This window comes from Drosophila melanogaster, chromosome X, assembly GCF_000001215.4.
Source record: "Drosophila melanogaster chromosome X".
Taxonomy (NCBI): domain Eukaryota; kingdom Metazoa; phylum Arthropoda; class Insecta; order Diptera; family Drosophilidae; genus Drosophila; species Drosophila melanogaster.
In genome coordinates, this window is record NC_004354.4 from 16,506,917 (window position 1) to 16,526,937 (window position 20,021).

Sequence of the window (20,021 nt, forward strand, 5' to 3'; positions counted from 1 at the left end):
ACCGATCAATTTTCTTTCTCCGTGGCTGGCCATAAAAAAAAAAAAACATATTAATAGAGCCTGCTTAGCCCCGCGACCAGAAAGTGCTTCCCAGTGACCCGTCGTACGTCATCCTTTGGGAATTCTCGTTGGTTGGTTGGTTGGTTGGTTGGTGGGTTAGAGTGCATGGGTGGCTTGTGCACCGCACACCTACGGAAAGTGCCACTAGCAACAGCGGTTCCATTTATTTTTCATGAATATTTATCGATTTGTCTGCCATTGCGTGCAGTGCTGTCGTATAATTGACCATTTTTCGGATAAATATGAGAGGGCCAAAAGCAAAAATGTAATAAACAAGTTGTGAGATCTTCCGACTGGATCAAAAGATTATTTTATACATTTAAGGAGTTTAACTCTCGAGCATTACAAATAATTCATACGTCATTCCCCTAAGTATACGTAATAAATTGCGTATACGCCATGTTGGTCATACTTTTTGATGCAATTGGTTGAGAAGTATATAACACGTATACGCAGCGTGGTCGGACAGCTGCAAATTGCATAGGCGGTTCGATTTAACCGGCTTGAGACCCTATTTCTGTCTGAATCCGGGGCTTTTGCGGAAAGTGGCCTGCATTCGACAACTCTGGTGAAACTCTCCCCCGTGAAAAGGGGGGAAAAATGGAAAATGCAGAATGCTTTAAGCCGGGAGCTTTAAAATGGCGTGCCTGGCATTGACGAGCCAAGGCTGCGCGTCCTGGCGGCGCCACCAGCCAAATGTGCCGCACGACATAGTCACCTCCTCCTTTTCCCCGTTCTCCTCTATCATTCCCCTCGTTGGCCACCCAGAAAAATACAAAAAAAAATAAGAAAAAAGTATGGCAAATAGACAGCTCCAATAAATGCTTAAAATGAAGCAGAAAGCAATGAAATGGAATTGTCACGAAACGACAAAAAGAACAAGGCAAAGCGGCAATCACAAACACAAAGAGGATAAAAAGAAAGAAGAGAAGAAAAATATAAACCAAAAGCTGGGAAATGGAACAAAAATTAACTTGAGCGACCAAAAATTTGTTTATGGCATTTTTATGTGTGTGAGTGTGTGTGTGAGTGTGTGTGTGCCTGGGAAGTAATCGTAGAAAATCCTGTCATGTGCCATTGTATGAGTGTAAGTGCGAGTGTGAGAGTATTTGTATGAGTATGTGTATGGTTGGGCGCGTCATTAGAAACGGCAAAAATAAATCAATAAAAATGCTCCGTTAACACGACTTTTTTTGTTTCCCCCATCGCGTGTAACGTATAATTCTATAGAATTTCTATGGCCATAGCTGCTTTCCTTGTGGCTGCCCCTCTTTCCTGTTTTTTTTTTTCTGTTTTTTTTGCCGTTTTTATTATTTTCCAACTGCTGACTCTAATGAATGTAATTCCATTTGCTCTTTGGTCCTGCGGCTCCGTTCGTTTTAATTCGGTTTGAGCTCTACTTTTGAATATTTCCGTTGGCCTCTCTACGCTTTGATTAATTCTGAAAATTCCCCTCTACATGTACCCCTATTTATATAAATTTATTTTATTATTGCTTAGTCAGCAATTGCTAATTGCTGTGTTAACAATAGGTAAATGCATTTTATTTTGCATAAAAAAAAAAGATTTTAACTCTCAATACGATTTCATTGATGAATGTAAGTATTTCCAGACATTAATTGACTTTGCATATTAATTCTTTTAAATGAGAAATGCCGACAGAACGAACATATGCACTTTTTTTATGCCCCCTGAGTTTTCTACGATTTTTTACTGCGCCTTTCGCGTATTTCGAGCTCATTTCTGACATTACAGATGCTGATAGGACACACAGCTGTCTCTTTGATTGCATTTAATGGACCAGAAGAATGTGCATGTATGCATATGTCTGTAAATCGGTTAACGCCGCATTCAGTCTTGTTTTTTATGTATTATTTTCTTTTTTTTTTCATTTTTCGCTTTCATTGATTGACTCAACTCGATGCTGCTAATTGTGCGACTCCCACGCATACTTGTCCAAGTGTATGTGTATTGGTAGTAAGGACACGATTATGTTAATGAAGTGTGAACGTGTGGGTGTGTGAATGCTTTGCATAAATTGATAATAATAATAAATATTATATGCAAATAGCGCTAATTTGTAATCGGAAGTCAACTGACTGTAAACTCGGAACGGAAAATGAAATAAAAATTCATAAAACAGATAACATGTCGTGGGAAAATGGTAAGAAAATTCGGATTGAGTGGGTGGATAGGCCAGCTATTCAGATTCGTGTGACTACGGCATTTACGATGGATGATTCAGTTACGATACCAATACGAAAGCAAATCGTAAGTCAAAGGCAACGCAAAAAACAAGAGCTGGTCCTTATACGAGTAGATGATACATTGGTGCGAAAGATACTGCTAAGCACCAAAAATAATATCTTTATGGTTTCAAAATGCCTTACATTTTAGTAAATTAATCTGATTGAAATAATCCATTTATTTATGGATTAGTGGATTAGTTTATATTAGTATAAAGTATATATTTTTTTTGGTGCCCAGGCAATATGCAATGGGTATTTGTAAGCGTGATATACGAATGGATGATAATTTATTATTCAATTGAATTAAGTAATATATATTGTAGTATTATATATAGGTTTATATAACTCACGCTAAAGCTATTACTACGAAGTCCAGCCAATTCCATGCATCTCTAAGATACGTAAACGGGCATAAAATGAAACCTCGTGCCATCACTTTAACAGCTGATTCAAATGTGTAGATTCCGGTGAATATCACCCTAAAAACGAATTGAATTTCGAAATGCAATTTGTTGTTGTCTTCTTGGCTTTTATGCACTTCAAATGTAGCTTGAAATGTTGATTTTTTATTTTTATTTTTTTTTTTTTTGGTTAGACTGCCTTAGATGATGGGTCATCAACACAATTAATGAAAAAAAATACGTGAAGAACAGACACACAAAAACTAAAACCAATTGTTAAAGGTTGACCAAGAAAATAGATGTTTAACTGTTACACAGAAATCGAAAATCAAATATTGATTAAGAGTTAGTTGCATTGAGTGGTGAAAGAATTGCGCTTAAATTTAGGCTACACTTCTTATGGCTCCCAATTTCGGTACGCTCCACAATTCCATCCAACGTTGTTTTACCATTTGCATTTCGGATTGTCGTAGTGTTCCAAGGATATACGTACTCGTTAAAACTAACTTAAATGATTAGCCTAACCTTTGGCATCGGGTTGTGTGAATGATGCCACAACCTTAACCAGATAGTAACTGAATTTGAGATTCATAAATTGCCTTTCCATTTGTCCCAGATTTATGTACTGTACCACAACAGTCACGTCAACTCAACTGGCACTCTCACACACATCAAGAGAATATAACGATATCTAAAGATATATTCATGCATTTTCACAAAACTTTGTTAACTTAGTAAATTCACTTAGAAATGGCTTAAAACAATTCCTGCCTTACTTGAAGAATTTAGTAAACTCACTTAAATTGAATGTGCTAGCTACTCAAACCAAAGCGAAAACTACCTAATTGAGTTCCTGGAAGTATACTTAACGATTGAAATTAACCCATTATATTCCATAATCACAGCAACATTTCTTGGGTGCACAGGTACTGAAAGAAATGCTTTGCATTCCACATCAAAAGGATACTTGGCAAGTGCTCGAGCGTCCTAATTACTGAATTGCAGATGCAGATAGACAATTGTCAATGTCAATAATGGTTAATACTTAACCACCAACCGCTTGACGCTGCCTTTGTCTCTGTGTGCGTGTGCTTGTGGGTGGGATGCTGTTCGTGTGTGGGTGTCAGATCAATAGGCCGACCTTCAGGCCAACTGGCCGACCCACCGACGCCCTCCACACACACCGCCCCCCCCCCTCACTACTGCTCCCCGCTGCTGTTAGGCACCCCACTGCCTGGTTAGCCATTTGACAGATTTCAACCAGCATTTTAGACAGTGCTCGTTGTCCTTTGGGCGCCGCAACTAGTTTAAAGTCGCTGCAGGAGGGCTGCTGGGCCGGTTTTGGGGGGGGGGGGGGCTGAGAATGCGTCTGACCTAGGCCCCAATGCCCGTGAAGGACACTTGAGCTGTGTTTTAATTGCAGGTATTATGTCTTTCTTAGGGGCCTGCACAAGTGTGACCCCTGCACCGTAGAAAACAATGAAGCAATTGGTATTCAATGAGTGGAACGAATCGCATTCCCAAAATCAGTTGGCTAGTATTTAAAGTCCGTTTCAAAATGATTATATATTAAGTATTCCCTTGAAACATAAAATGGGTGTACTGCTAGTAATGCCTAGATGTGTTAGTCTTCAAATTGAACAATCTTCTTCTCAAATCAAGCATTTACTATTCATTTGCCTTACATTTGATGCTAGTTAAAATAAGGAATTTCATTATTGAATATTAAATACTCTGCTAGTAGTTCTTGAATGCATTTTTCTCTCTGCATCTCTCACTCGCTCTATCCATCTCGCTCCCTCTCTCTCGACCCACTTTGAGGAGGGTCCTTTGGTCCTTTCCTTTTCTATCTCTGGTTATTCCGCACATTCATACTTTCCCTTTTCCCGGTGTGTGTGTGTGTGTGTCCCAGGTTATGCAGCACCTGCTGTTTAGGCGCCCATCCCATCCCATCCCATCCCATTCCATACAATATCATACCTACCATGCCATCCTATCTCATCCCCTATTTCCTGAATCCTCCAGTGCGTGCAACCGTTGGCCAAGTTCAAGTGGCGTTTCCGCTTGCACTTCCATCTGGCTAGCTGGCAGCCATCTGCTCCTCTTTATTTCTATGCCTAAAGTTATCCCTGGCCTGTCTTTAGTCTCTCTCTATCTTAGGGTGCTCGATTCTGATACCAAATCTGCGACAATAACTTTGATATCAGCTAGAAAAATGACGTAACTCTTTTCACTTTACATTTTGCTTTATTGGCGCTGTGCGCTCTCTTCAAAGCATTTTTGCTCGCTTGGCTTTTCTTAAGTTTTTTCGCTAGAGTTTACTATATAGTTTACCTATGTACAAGTTACGGCTACGTATACGCAATGTTTTTGAATTGTTGCTCTATGATAAACGGCTTTTAGATGAGCACTAATCGAATCGATTCTAGCTAAATGTTAAATCGATTGGGAGTCGACTAAGTGAATATATAGAGAGAGAGAGAGACAAATGTCCTGCCAAAATATGGGAGTTCTATCTATTTATATATATCAACTGTTCTAAGGATATGAGTTTTCTAAATCAGCTAATTACCACACAAAATTCTACTTTACTTTTAACCCCAGAGTGAACTGCAAAAAGTACGATACGAATCCCTTATACAAAATGGTATATATTATCTAAATCTAATTTCGATTATACGGGGGATCTTAACTAACTTTATATAGTTCTAAGATTACAATGATTTACATAGATACGATGATCAAAACGAACTAAGTTCTTTTGCTAGTTTGGGATCTTTTGGGGTGTTTAGTTTACAATATGGTTTACTTAATACATAATTGAGCAATTTACATAAGTTCTATCTATGAATATATATATATATATATATATGTATATATAAATTCAAGTTGTATGATCTAAGCGTGTGTATAAGGCTAATATTAATTAACTAAGTAGCTAGGAATCAACTACGGAACAAAGTTACTTCATTTACAAATGATATATCGATTGAATTCAATTCGAAACGTGAACAAACCAAAACCAACCAGCTCGACTGGTTCGGTCCCAGCTGGACCACTACGAGTACCCGATGCTCGGGATCGGTATAGTCGGTTCTCGGAGGGATTTCGATTTTCGATTTGTATGCCCAAACGCGACTGGATGGACTAGCGAGGCAAATTTACAGTTGGAATGAGTAATTTGAATGAATCTGAGTTGGAGATTATTATTGGGACGCAAGTGGTGGCTCTATGATCGAGTTATCGAGTAGTTATCGAACGATCGAATATTGCAAAGTTACTCACGACAGAAACGAGTACGGATATGAGCATATACATCGATATATATATATATGTATATATATTATATATAAATAGTTAGTAGACTGAAGTTTGGTATGTATGCAGTTTGATGCGATAGCGGTGTCATATCATACAAGAGCGGATGCACTCAACAGATCTCGGTTCCCAATGGACTAGCCATCGCCGAGTGTTTGTACCACTACTTAAATGCATCGTGATATCAAGGTTCTCTTACTGGAAATGGCTTTAGCTACCTAGGAACTTTACTTTACTCGACATCGTTACCTTCGCCTGCGTCATAAAGGGTCATAAAGATTGATTAGACAGTTACATATAGTTATAGTACATAGGTTTGCATATCGATTGCACTTTGGTTTGTTGCTGTTTTTCGATTTCTTTTCGTTTGTCTTTTGTTGAAATCATAGTGGAAAGAAATTCAAGTTTGACCTAAATACACATCTGCATAAATATCGAAAAAGTTACATATATATAGTTTTGTATAATATATCGTTTAAATATAGTTTGGTAAGTCGATTATATAGCACATAGGTATATAGATGTTTATATACTTATATGACTAGTACAGCGTATAATAATATTAGTTATAACAGATTCGTAAAAAAGAAGACAGAACTGAAAACGAAAAATCAACCGAAATATGTTTCGAAAATCAAAGTTATCTAAGGGAAGGGAATCAAATCAAGTGTCTTTGGGACTTGGGCGTTACACTTATAGTATGTATGTGGTCAGATAAATTCGATATATGGGTATGCATATAGGGTGACTGACTGGCTGGGCGTACTTACTCAGTGGACTCAACCGTGGGCGTTGTCGGCATTATCATCAGGATGCAGTTGACGAGAATTGTGGTGATGATGAATAGGGAAAATAATGGATGCACTAGAATGTAAATGGCCACACGACGTATCGGATTGAATGGATCGAGCATCCACATTGCTTTTGATGCAGAAAAGCGAAAAATATCTTTTCCTTTGCTTACAACTACGAATGTCTGCAAGAGAGCGTTGATATATTGCGTGGGGTCAATATCAGGGGGTTTATCGGTTGGGAACGCCTTCCTTAGGGGAATCAATCAGATCATTTGGAGACGGAAACTTACCAGTACATTGCTGTAGTAGGGATCGATATCCTCGAGAGGAGTGGAGGCCAATTCCGGCGGGAAGCTGCCCTGCAATCGAACAGGTATTGGCACACCCTGTTCAAGTGTAGGATCCGGTTGTGGACCTTCATCCTCGTCCTCGTCATCATATCGGATCTGCACAGAATGGTTTGGGCAACAATAGATTAACAGGGACTTTCGTATAAAATACGTTCAACACCATTATCACGCGGCACGACTGAGCCCCGAATTCAAAACTCAACTCAAAAACGGAATTGAAAGTATCGAAAATCATAAGAAGGTGGGCAACATCAATTTCAAGCGCTTTTGATTCGAATTGAAAAATTTCGTGATGGTTTCAGTTTTGCATATCATTTGAATTTTTTCTATACATATATATTTATGTACATACATATATGCTATAAGGGTATCGATACAATATATATGTATAAAGTATATATACATGGTGATAGAGTAAGCAAAAGGATGGGAGACAGTTGGGAGTTTTGGGTTTTTTTTGGGATTCAACAGATTCTGTTGGTATGCAAAAGTAATACCAAGTCGCTTTGACCAATATATCTGGGTTACACATTTTTGGGCGCTTCATCATTTGAATCGTTTCTTCTATATTCCGATTCATCATTGTTTTTCCTTTTTGTCAGGTTCAAAGAAACGGATATTAAACGAAACGGAAACGGAAATGTTCATGGAAACGGAAAAGGAAACTAAGGTAACCAGTGTTGAACAAGGTCATTTTCCATGTGTGTGTGTGTGTGGATATACATATGTGGCATGCCTTGACGAACTGAAAAGTGTGTCCAGTGTGGGAAAACGATTAGCTAGAGTGCAAAAACACTAGACTATACTACGTTTTACGGATTGGGAATGGGTTACAAAGAGAGGATCTCAAGCAGGATTGTTGGGTAGATGGTACTCAATGCCATATTGGGTTTCCCAATTTCATTTCGTTTCTGATTGCCCAGACAAACATTATTCTTGCATGTTCTGGCAACTTTTTAATTGCCCCACCATGCATATTGTATGACAATATTTGGCTCCAGTGACGACTGCCTTGGGTTCGTGGGTTACCATACGATACCATACCATGTACCATACCATATACCTCTCTATCGATTTCGGGCAGACGCGCTAAGTCGCAACTGAAACGTACCGGTTTTACTTTCCATGGACGCGGACACGTGCAATGCCAAAAGCAAAATTAAAGAGTCCAGAGCCAAAAGCACAAAAACTCTAACGTCACTTTATGAAACGTACATACATACGTATCGTTCGATTTGCCCTCTCGCTCTGGCCATATATATATATAAAACATATACTATGCATATAGCTATGGCATAGTTTAGCTATACCATATAGCTGCGACCCACTATATGTACACGAACATGAAGAACGAGTACGAGTATATGCCAGTGGCAGAAGAATGAGAAACAGGCCAGAAAGGGAGAGCGAGAGTGTGCCACAAAAGGAAGAACTAAAGGAAAAATTCCATAATAGTTGGCTTGGCGTGACAATTAGATTGTCAGTGTGTGCGTGTAGCAGTAGTGTGTGTGTAGTGCAGTATGTGTGTATGTGATGGAGCCGAGGCTTTGACGCAATTGCGGCACTCACCACGACACCAAAGCCCGGACACACGGACACGAAGTTGGTGGTTCGATGGGTGTCGGGCCTCTTTAAACAGCCAACTCGAGTCTATATTTAAACTAATAAAAAGGCAAGCCGCAAAGTGGAGCGACAGAGAGGCAGATGGTTGGATATACCAGCCGGTTTCGACCGGACATAAGTCGTCCTCGCGCTTTCGCAGAGTCCGCTTACCGATTACAAATTTATGACGCATTCCGTGGACGCAATGGCGGAATGAGGTTAGGTTGCGGTTAACTAACCGTTAGGTTATGGTTTGGCTAGCTAGGGCTTATATTGCCTAGGGAATATTTTACCGGGAGAGATTAAGCAAACGGAACATTTTCGGACTTAGGTTAGTAGTTCCAATAATTAGTAATCACACATCATGGAGCTTGGATTTATTGTTTAACTGGAAGGCTAACTTACAGTTAAGATCCCCATAGAAATAGGATTGAAAGGGTTATTGGGAAATTGGAGATTTGCTAGGTTATATTACAAGCCAAGGTGTTTTGAATAAACAAGTGATCATTTAAGCAAAGACTTTCGATATCAATTTTTCACCGTGTATATTCAAAATAGAATCAGGACAGTATCGGGTACTTAGGTACAGAACGTTTAGATACACGTAACGATTCCAATTGCAAGAGTGGGAGAGGAAAAGGATTCGTTGCGTGGGTGGGAAATAAAGGAATTAGAGAAAGTAGCTAGGAGAGAGAAAGTTTTTCATGCGCCATGCAACGTCAACCGCAAAGACATGCACACGTCTTAAGCACACGCACTTTCGCACACTCATTTATGTACACAAACACCCAGGCACACCTTTACAGAGATAGCAAGTGGGTTCTTGGAAATGGTATTTTGGACTTGGAGCTGGGGTTCAGGAGATTCTACAGTATATCTGAAGCCAACTACAAATGATAGTTCAAACCGAAATGTAACCGAAGCTGATAAACCTTTTTTTTTTATGATATTCATCTAACGCTATGTATTAACTAACGCAAAAGGCCAAGCCCCAAGATATTGCTGGGATATGGGGCTATTGGATTGAACTACATGCTTTGTGATCGGTTTTTGGTTTTGGTTTTGGTTTTTAGTCCCAGCAATATATATGAGGTGGGCCATTTTATGGCCCTAGCTTCGATACGCAACCGAAGGAATCAGGCTGTGGCTGTCCTTGGATGAGATACTTTGATTTACTGTGAGATACTTTGACATACTTTTAGTTACTTTGAGATACTTTGTCTGGCACTTACTCGATTCACCTCCCACAACTTACAGTACGCTGGCCATTGGTTGAGTCATCTGTTTGCTTGACTTCTCCTGCGTTATAGTTTCTGTTTTGTTTTAATTGGTTTTTATGTAATCGTTTCTATCGGTCGGAATTTGTAAACGAATTTCTAAAACGTCGGTTCGTCGGATGCGGGGCAATGCAAAAATTTGCGCTTTAGTGAAATCTTTGCGGATTGCTCGCCGCATTGAAAATCATCAGACATCTGCATAGTATGGTCAAAAGAAACGAGTTGCTAGCCCTGCATTTTGGTCCCTAGCATCTAGCACTTAATAATTGGGTTCGGAGCTGGATCTGGTTTTGGATCAGGTGGTTAAGTGTATATATATATATATATAGGCATATACATATGTCTTACATCTGCTCACATTGAGAACATCAAATAGTACGCATACACACACAAATTACTCAAGTATTAGCCGGCAAAAAACATATACAGATACACATATACGAGTAGTAGATACGATTACGGATACACATAATTGGGATACTCTGTTTCGGTTTTTCGGAGGGGCAGGGGACCTTGTTTCGCCATTAAAGCATCTCGATGCACCCAAGCCAGGACATCATGCCGCATCTATGCGTGTGTATTAGTGTCTTTGCTTCCGAGTGTGCGTGTGTGTGTGTTAGCGGCTTTGATTCCTGCCTTGGGGCCCAGGCCATTCGGTCCGGATTGCTAAGCTTCTTAGCCACTCGAGGCACTCAGTCATTTCGGGGACTCCACCTTGATAAGTAATTGAAGCCCCCGGGCAGTGTCAATAACTATGGCAATGCCAAATGGCAAGCGGCGAACGACAAAGGGATATATACACATGTATCCTGAAGCGGTATATTTAACAGCGATAGGTAAAGCATAAGAAAAAAGTTTGGGCTCCTCGTCGGCGAGCCGAAGTACAATGAAGGTCCTTGCACGGATTCTGCTTTATTATTTTCGATAGAACAATAATTTCGATTGAAATCGGATCCTTAATACAGCTGATTAAAACAAAAAAAACAAAACTTTATTGGAGTACAATGTTAAATTAAGTTTAATTACGTAAGTAATTTAGCTCCATATCCTGCATTAGATCCTAGGAAATAGTCAAGTTTAAATGATTCACAAATGCACAAATATCGGACTGACAATAATATACGCAAAGAATAGAGCTCCTGCAAGGATCCATAAGCAAAAGCTGAGAAAAGCAATAAAGTTGAAAGCGTATTTCCAGCTGCATTTGTATGTATTTTGTTGGTCTTTTTTTTTTTTTTTTTTGAGGGGTAAGCTTTTTTGGGTTTTCTTTCGTTGGCATTATTTGATTTGCATTAAGCGACCCGGGCGGTGGTAAAGATATAGTACGGCAAAGATATAGTACGAGCTTACGATATACATAGATAGGCTACACTTATAGAACGGATACAAAGATACATACGTTGTAGATACTGGGTACGAAATTGGCAATATATAGATACATTTATATTGAATCTGGGGGGCACACCAGTGTGTGTGGTGGTGGGACGGGGGGTCTGGATCAAACTGGGCTAAGTGGCGTGGATTGGCTGGCTTGATTGGTAAGTTGCAGCAGTTGCACAAAGAAAACGAGGCAACAACAACGGAAAATGGCAACGGAAAATTGTTCGGCTAAAGGAAAACAATTTGTGGCAATATAAAGTCTGAACTCAAAAAAGGCACCAAAATAAGGTGAAATCATAAAACTTTTCCTTCGATTCAGATTAAGATTGAGATTCTCTCCCGAGGCGTGTGTGTTTGTGTGTGTGTTCTCAAAGGTCGGGGAGTGTTGTGGGGTGGAAAATTTGGTGGGTGGGTTTTCGGGTGGCTTCTAGTTTTTTTGTTCTGAGCAAAATCTTACTTCTTTTTGTTTTTTCTTGCGACCATATTGCGGCTGAAAGAAGATTCGGATTTGGTATTTGGTTTAGGGCATTCATTACGAGCATTATCAAGTTCAAGTAAAAAGTAGCGTAGTAGTAGTCGAGAAAAGTTCATGTTCGATTTGGATTTTGGTTTTGATTTTGATTTTGTTTTGGTATTTCGTAATTTGTTTTTGATTGCATTATGCAAGCGCCGAATTCGCATTTGTCATTCATTGTTGATCGTTTTTATACAGTATATTTATATATTTATAATCATGGTAATATTCATTTTTGGTCCAGACAGCGGCGCGCAAAAGTTTCGTTGAGAGAGAGCGTTCAAAAAGTAGAGAGAAAGTTGTAAATGAAACGGAAGAAGAGTACACGAAAGAAAAAACAAACGGTAGAAAGTGGTTATGTAGGCGAGCAGTTTTTCAGCAATATGTCAGGGGATAATACATATACGGGAATAATCGTATACGATATCGAATACGATATTGGCTATCCCTAATAATTTCATTTGCGCATCCTCGCAATGCAAATATCATGAATGATGAGCAGTGTATTCTGTATTCTGAATTTATTCATATAGCTAGTGTAGTTGAGTCTGTGTTGCATCTGTGACTGGGTGTATTTAAATGGGAGATCAGAGGTCAGAGAGGGACAGACATAGAGACAGAGCTAGGTTTAAAGTTGAAATTTAAGAGTTGAAAGTTAGTTGAGGTGCGCATGGGCTAAGTCGTGGCTTTTCTATGTGTAGAGATGACTTATGACAATGCGCTTGAATGGTTTTTACAAGATTTCATAGCAGGCAGCTTGTGGCTACGATCAGTTTGGGTCGATTAAGCTATACTTTTTAATGGATCCATGATGGTAGATATGCTCGTTGGCAATGTTGGTGCTTCAACTACAAAAGTTGGCTTTTAAATTTCCGGTTTTTTGCTTTGTTTCATGGCTTACATACGTAGAATATAAGTTTGGTCCTTTGCTTTGTTTTTTTTTTAGTGATGTAGCAAATAGCTTTCTTGCTTTAACTTGTCCGATTTGTAATTGAAATAATATCACTTTCATTATTCGAAGTTATTCGATTTCTTGTAAGCCTCCATCATAATAGTATTATTTAATACATCAGTATTTATTTTATTTTCGACTCCATTTTTGTAAGTTCTTGATGATTCGATTGTTAATGGTCTGATTTTGAAACTGAGTACTGGCAATAATGATTGGCAATAAACACAGCTATCGAGTTTTGATACACGTATTCACAGGCGAGTGGACTATTTACAGGACAAGATACCTGAAGATTTGCTAAAGATTTGTGCTGAGACAAGGGTCATGGGTTTCATGGACATGGACATGGACATGGACATGGACGTAGACGTGGCCAGTGGTTTCTATACCCAAGCCGTTGAAGCTGGTTAAATGAAATCGAAAGTAATCGAAACGAAAATGAAGAATATAACTTAAGAATTTGTAGCCGTCGATAAGTAGAATACGATAACGATACGACAATGATAATGTTAAATCGTTTTTGGGTTGCTGCTGGCATTGAAAATGATATATGTTTACGCAATAATACAAAACAATTGATTAGGTAATCGTAATTAGGATACACATTAGAACACATTACGAAGCCAATGGGTTACAGAAAACACAGTTCTTACTCTCAAATAGATAAAACAAGTAAACAAACCAACAAACGAACAAACATACAACGATTATATGACAGGAAAGAATTTTACAGATTCGATAGTAATACGTTACGATATCGGTACGTACAGAGCATATAGGTAATTGGGTTTGGTGGAGATTTTTGGGGTACATTATGCTGAATACAAAATACGAGTACATACAACCAAAGAAGTAAATCACTGTACTATACTTTTTAGACACTTTTACGTTTTGGAATTTTGTTGAAAATAAAAATGAAGAGAATAAACTTAGAAACGAAACGAAGGTCGGTGGGTGGACATATGCTGTTCTAGTTTCAGGTACTTGAGTTCAGTTGCAATGAGGTTTTTAGCTACGATAAAAGTAGGTGAAATGCTGGCTGAGATTACGGAAAACAATAGACAGAATAGACAGTATGCAGTTGGTAGTTAATAGTTGCGGTCCAGTTAGATGGGTCAGAGGGAGAGAGAGAGAGAGAGAGCGATATGTAGAGAGAGATAGATAAGATCTGCTTGGTTTGCATTTGGGTTTACGGATTGGATGGCTGGGGCTCAAGCAGAGTGGATTAATGTGACGTGACTCTGAGATACGTATAACGAGATGGATTCGATGGTTAGTAGCTGCATTTACAGAGGCGGATATGACATACTGAAGGGGTTTAAATGGGTTATATAAAGAGAACTGTAGACACAGAGGCATTCGATATACAGATACGTATACACGGAGGATGACTGCTTGTGAGTTGGATGGTTTCTTTTCATGTTGATAACTTCGGGTGGATATGTATGCATGGGGTTAGTAGGTAGAACATATTCGAGTATTTGTTATATATGTATATTATATAAAATAGACGTTCAGGCTTAAGTTGAAGCACGAACATAAGCGCACAGTAGCGGCAATCGGTTATTGATTATCGGCCATCGATGATCATTGATCTTTAATCGATCAGCGATCAGCATCGACCGTTTGGCATTCGATCTCAATTGGAAGTCAATTCACTTAGACGTAGTAGAGAGAGATACACATACTGATATGGTTACATATACGTATACGGATACGGTTACAGTTACTGATACAGATACAGAAAGAGTAGTAGAGTAGGCACACAAAATCGAGAAAGCTAAGCACATTCCAGCTAGAAATAATTACCACCTCTCCCTCGGCTCTCTTTCTTTCCAGCTCCTTCTGCTTTTCATGTTCAGCGGCAATGCGTTGTTCGATTTGCACCAATGATTCGCGGGTAAAGGGACGGAACAAACTGCGTTCTTCCTCAGATATCGAGTCGGAATCTTCTGTCATTGTCTATGCGGCCAACGATGAGAGCCTTAGATTTCCAAGGCCTGCAAGAGAAGAAAATGAAGATGTTACTCATGTTTCATACAGTATGCAAAAGCACCCAGTATCAAGAAGAAATTATAAATGAGTTAAACAAAAGTCTGATATTTGTTCATGCATCTGCTAAGAAGAAAATTTATATGAATAAATATAAATAAAAATATGTACTATATATAAGTATGCATATACTCTTTCCCTACACATAGTAGGCCTTATTCCTCCCACTTACAACTATATTCTATGTGGTCTTACTTACATGAGGCACATGGATGTCGCCTGCTACATTAAAGCTACAACTATATCCGAGGCGCCATGTTCGATTAGCGCCCGCCGCTTAGCACGATGCTGCAAGTAAATGAAATGGGAAAAACGTCAGGCATTAGTTAGTGTTGCTCTATTAAAGTTAGTTATGGTATGGAGTAAATGAGGAGACTTAAAGCTAGTGCATTGATCCCGCGGTAGAGAGTCGATGTCGAAACCTCAACAGCTGACTAATTGGATTACCGCAGGCGGCGATTCGCGTCAAATGAAATGCAATCAAAAAAGTAAAATGCAACAAACAAAAACAATGGCCAATCAATAAATGCCAGCACGCACACACATACTTGCGTTCTTTTGGATACAGCGACGTACGAAGAATTTAAAATACGTACGATTTTTAAACGGGGAGTTGGGAAAAATAAAGATTAACTTAAAGGCTCAATTCATGCTTATGAATTTACTTATGACCCTTACTTGTTCGTATAAATTTTATGTTTGATAATATAAGTAAGTATATGGTGCAATTAGATGCATTACCAAGGCACTCAGCGAAGGCAATAACGCCCGCGAAACCAATCACCTTGGTTCTTTCTGGCAGTGGCCACCTCAGCACACCATCGTACATGGCGTTCCACAGCAGTTGCCCGAATACTGATCCTTGGGGCATATCGCACGTTACCCTATGCTCACGTGTTAAGTAAAGTAAAGTAACATCATTGGATCGCCAGAACCACGTTTTCCAGTGTACTGCGACTGCTTCTTGCAGTCGGAATCCCTGCGATTTCTTGAGTTGCTGCCAAGGATTCTCAGCAGCAGCCCAGAAAAGTATGCTACCACCAGCGAAAAGATCGCGGAAATTTGCTTGTTTTTCCGTCTTCAAACAATTTTCCCTTTCACACCCAATTCTTTTTTTTTAATCCGATTTTATTTGGATTTGGATGTGTTATGTGTATGTGTGTGTGTGTATGTGTGGGAGAGTGTGTGTGTGTGTGTGGGAGAGTGTGTGTGTGTGGGAGAGTGTGTGTGTGTGTTTGTGAAATAGTGTCTGTGTGTTTGTGGGATAGTGTGTGTGTGTGTGTAGTTTGATCGAGATGTCGGCTCTTTTGGCGAAATTAGAACATGTTTAAAATCTACGTTTGCTTGATCATTTGGTTGTTGGTGCTCTGCAACAGTTGGATCTTGGAATTCGATTTAGTTTCTTATTTAGAGTTGCAGTGACTACGGATGCCCGCTTACTCCTTGAGTGCTTTACGCTTCCTTTTTTTTGGGGTAGGTTCCTTGTTCTTTAATGTGTCTTCCTCATCTTCGTTATTATCTAAATAAGACTTTTGGTTCTTCTTGGGACTAGCGGACAGCGGTGTGCTTTCCTTGTTGGTATCACCAGCGGCCCTTTCGTCGGTCTTCTCCTCGTCATCCTTCTCCTCGTCATCCTCCTCCTCCTCGCAATCCTTCATCTCCTTCTCGTCATCCTTCTCCTCCTCCTTCTTTTCCTCCTTATTCTCCTCCTTCTCCTCCTCCTCCTCCTCCTCCTTCTTTTCCTCCTCCTTCTTCCCCTTCTCCAACTTTTCCTCCTCCTCGGCCCCCAGGTCATCATCGGGCTGAGGATCGTCGGTCTTCTTGGCCGCGGCAGCAGCAGCTTTTTTGGCAGCCGCAACCCTACTCGGGCCTAAACCAAATTTACAGAAGATGGTAATGGCAACCGGCACCGCAATGGCCACTATGACAATGCCCCAGATCGCTCGATTGGCCCTAGCTAGCTCGACTACCTTATTCCCGAATGATTCACGATCGATGTAGAGACGCTTGATGTCGAAGCTGTTGGCAGCAAAGTCACGGGCCAACTCCACATCGTCCGTGATGATCAGGTTATCGAAGAGAATATCGCTGGACATGGACCACAGCTCCAGACCCACAGCGTTGATTGGCGTCATTTGGAAGGGCTTCAGATCCTCAAAGAAGTCTGGATTGGCTATCTTCCTGGGAGCCCACTTGCCCTGGTTGTTGGGGTTCTCGATCATTGGTGCACTCCACTTGCCCTTGTAGTTGGGATTGGGGATGAGCGGAGCCTTCCACTTGCCACAGCCGGGGGCCTTCTTGCACACTGGGTTCTCCACCAGAGGAGCCTCCCACTCGCCATCGATTTCGGAATTCCAATCTTCGGGTTCGATGGCAGTTGGATCGAAAATCATGTCGGGCTCATCCTCTAGCCAGCCATTTGGCATGACGGCATCGGTATCGGGCAGATGTGGTGGAGCATCCTCGTCCCAATCCTCGGGCTTGTGGGCATTGGGGTCTGGGATCTTCTTCCGCTCATCCCACGATTCTGGCTTGTGGTCATTGGGGTCATCTATCTCCGCCGGTGGGTTGACTGGTGGCACAAAGTCGGTCAGCAGGGAACCCTCTTTGATGATCTTGTGGTCTAAGCGAATCTCAAAGCTGTTATCGGGACGGACCACCAGCTGGTAGAGATGGGGTAGCTTGTCCGTGAATGGCACTCCCAAACGGGCATTTGGCTTTTTGCAGTGCTTTTCGGTGATGTTGCCATTTAATGGATTGACGTGCCGGAATATAAAGTGCATTTTCAAATTGTTGCCGCACTTGTCCGGACCAAACATGATGGTATAGGGTGTCTTGTCATTGAAGCGATTTAGTTGCTCCGTGCCTTTTCCGGCGGACAAAAGCTTCAGATACGAGCCGCCACAGTCCTGACCCTCCTGCAACGTAAGCTCGTACTGCACCACCAGCGGCTTGTTCGACTTGAAATCGAACGGCTGGCGAAAGGGGGCGGCTATGGCCGCATGCTTGGCCTTCGACTTGAGCACCAGACCCAGATCGTTTGCCCAAAAGATGCGTTGCGGAGACTCCCAGTTCCAGATGCCATCGTATTTGGCTATCTCATCGGCGATGTCGTTCTTCTTGGCCTGCGACAGTACCCATCTCTTTCGGGATGCCTCCACGTCGTCGAAGTGATCCGCAAAGTAAAACTTTTCGGCATCGATCACCGGACTCTTGTAGGCAAACTTCTCATCGCCATAGATGGCGCCGGGCTCTATCTGCACATCCTCCACAGAGTTTTCCGACTCCGGGGCCAAATAGCCGGTTTTGGCCGCACTCAGCAGCAACAAAATGGCGAAGAGCATTTTCCAAGCCATTTTCACACACTTTTCGCTTGCTCGCTTACTCAGAGTTGGAATAGATAAGGATTGACTGAATTGAGCCTTGCGTTTTTTTAATATAGCGACGTTCGAAGAAATTAACGATTTTTAACGATTTTTTGTGAAAAGTGGTTGACTTGACTGAACTGAGCCTTAATGCGTATGACTTTATTGACGCCGCTTGCTTGTTTGTATAAATTTTGGATTTGACTTACATAGATAGCTTAGTAATAGGTAATACGATTATGATTTTTAAAATGTAGATAATATTATAAGCACTTCATTTATTTGAAACGGTCTAACACTACCTTCTACCGCTACTACAGAAAATGTGAGAATTGAATCTAGATTCGGTTACGGATGTTCCTGCGGTCTTCGGATATTGGGCTTACATAAGCAGCCTCCGCTAAGGTCAAAGCACTCTTTTTCCATTTGCCAATCTGGCTGCGTGTGTGTATGTGTGAGCGCGCCAGTGTGTGTGCGTGTGTGTGTGTGTGTGTGTATCGAGCATAAAAGTAGGTCAGTTCGATATTTCGCCACACTCACACACACACGGAGGCATGAAGCATAGGGTAGCGTTCTCACACACACACAGAGTGGCAGTGGATGTGCCAATATGAGCATATATTTATGTGTGTCTGTTTCCATTCATGACACTCGCAAAATTCTGTTTGCCGAATTAATTTTTGGCCATTCGCTGGGTCGATGAGTCATGCGAAAAACCGCAAACAAGAATTGAAATAAAAAACAACCCGAGCCGGAATTTGTGTCAATATGCAAATGACACATGACAAACACATGAGCGAAACGCAAAACGTTTTCCTTAGCCAACCCAAGGTATCGATTTGGCAATATAACACAGAATATCTGCTACCCTATTAATTGTTGAACAAAATTCGATGGCAAGGAAAGGACTAAAAAACTAAAAAAAAAAACAAACAGAAACAGCAAAAAACTGAACGAAGTTAGCATGTTGTTAGTCAATGAATTTTGCATGGGAGAGCGCAATGGGCTGGCGAGAGAGCGAGGACTCTCACTCTCCTCCTGCCTGCGCCGAGAGAGCCAGTGCCCTCTCTCTTGCGCTCTCACTTCTCTGTGTGATGCCGCCAACAAACACGGACTACAACAATACATTTTTGGGTTCCCTTCTCTCTTAACGAACCTCCTTTCAATGTGTGCGTGAGCAAAGGAATTCCGTTAGAAACACCCCCCCCCCTCAACCTTCATCATTCATTTTTTTCTGCTCTGCTCTGCTCTGTTCTTTTTTTTTTTTTGTGGCAGCTGAAAGTTTGCCCTCCAAAAGCCAGCAAAAGGTTGTAGCCCAAAAGCAAAGGGGCGTGCCAGTGGGCGGGACAAAAAGGGGCGCAGATACCCCATTGATATGGTCTTGAGGTCGGGCCTGGTTAACTGGGATTTTCACCAAGGAGGCATGACATAATCGAGCCAAGTTCATCAAGTCGCCCACTGCTCCGTTCACACTTTTCTAGCTATTCAAATATTGAAATACATACGAAAGACACAATTGCTTTCTAAATTCTCATTTGACGTGCAGCGTAAATTGCCCTTTTTGGTATTCTATATTAAAATTGCAATCGATGGGAATACCAAATGTGGGTTTCTTAAAAACTTTCAATGAAAGTTGAACCATTGACCCAGTAAAATGTAGTTCTCTTTGACCAAAATGAAAAGTAAATTAATGACTTTGTTTTGAGC

General features: G+C 40.7%; 2 protein-coding genes across 61 annotated transcripts in view, besides 2 other annotated features; both read right to left on the bottom strand.

Annotated features, from left to right (window-relative positions):
* The window catches only part of para (paralytic), a 78,070-nt gene that overhangs the window by 51,890 nt on the left and 6,159 nt on the right, over window positions 1-20,021 (bottom strand). For 34 of the 60 annotated variants that reach the window (NM_001298403.1, NM_001201695.2, NM_001201683.1 and 31 more), the window contains exons 2-7: window positions 15,149-15,237; window positions 14,707-14,897; window positions 11,889-11,921; window positions 7,113-7,268; window positions 6,799-7,004; window positions 2,660-2,788 (exon numbers count right to left, since the gene is read on the bottom strand). In NM_001298403.1, coding sequence (NP_001285332.1) covers window positions 2,660-2,788; window positions 6,799-7,004; window positions 7,113-7,268; window positions 11,889-11,921; window positions 14,707-14,856 — 674 coding nt within the window. In that variant the 5' untranslated portion in view covers window positions 14,857-14,897; window positions 15,149-15,237. The remainder of the gene's footprint in view (window positions 1-2,659; window positions 2,789-6,798; window positions 7,005-7,112; window positions 7,269-11,888; window positions 11,922-14,706; window positions 14,898-15,148; window positions 15,238-20,021) is intronic. The other 26 variants (NM_001201703.3, NM_001201721.1, NM_001201715.1 and 23 more) reach the window with 3 other exon arrangements.
* Window positions 15,768-15,817: a mobile genetic element.
* Window positions 15,933-16,004: a mobile genetic element.
* Cnx14D (Calnexin 14D) lies at window positions 16,051-18,499 on the bottom strand. The gene has a single exon (NM_132903.3). It carries the CDS (start codon window positions 18,303-18,305, stop codon window positions 16,386-16,388), a length of 1,920 nt encoding a protein of 639 aa, NP_573131.1. The 5' UTR covers window positions 18,306-18,499; the 3' UTR covers window positions 16,051-16,385.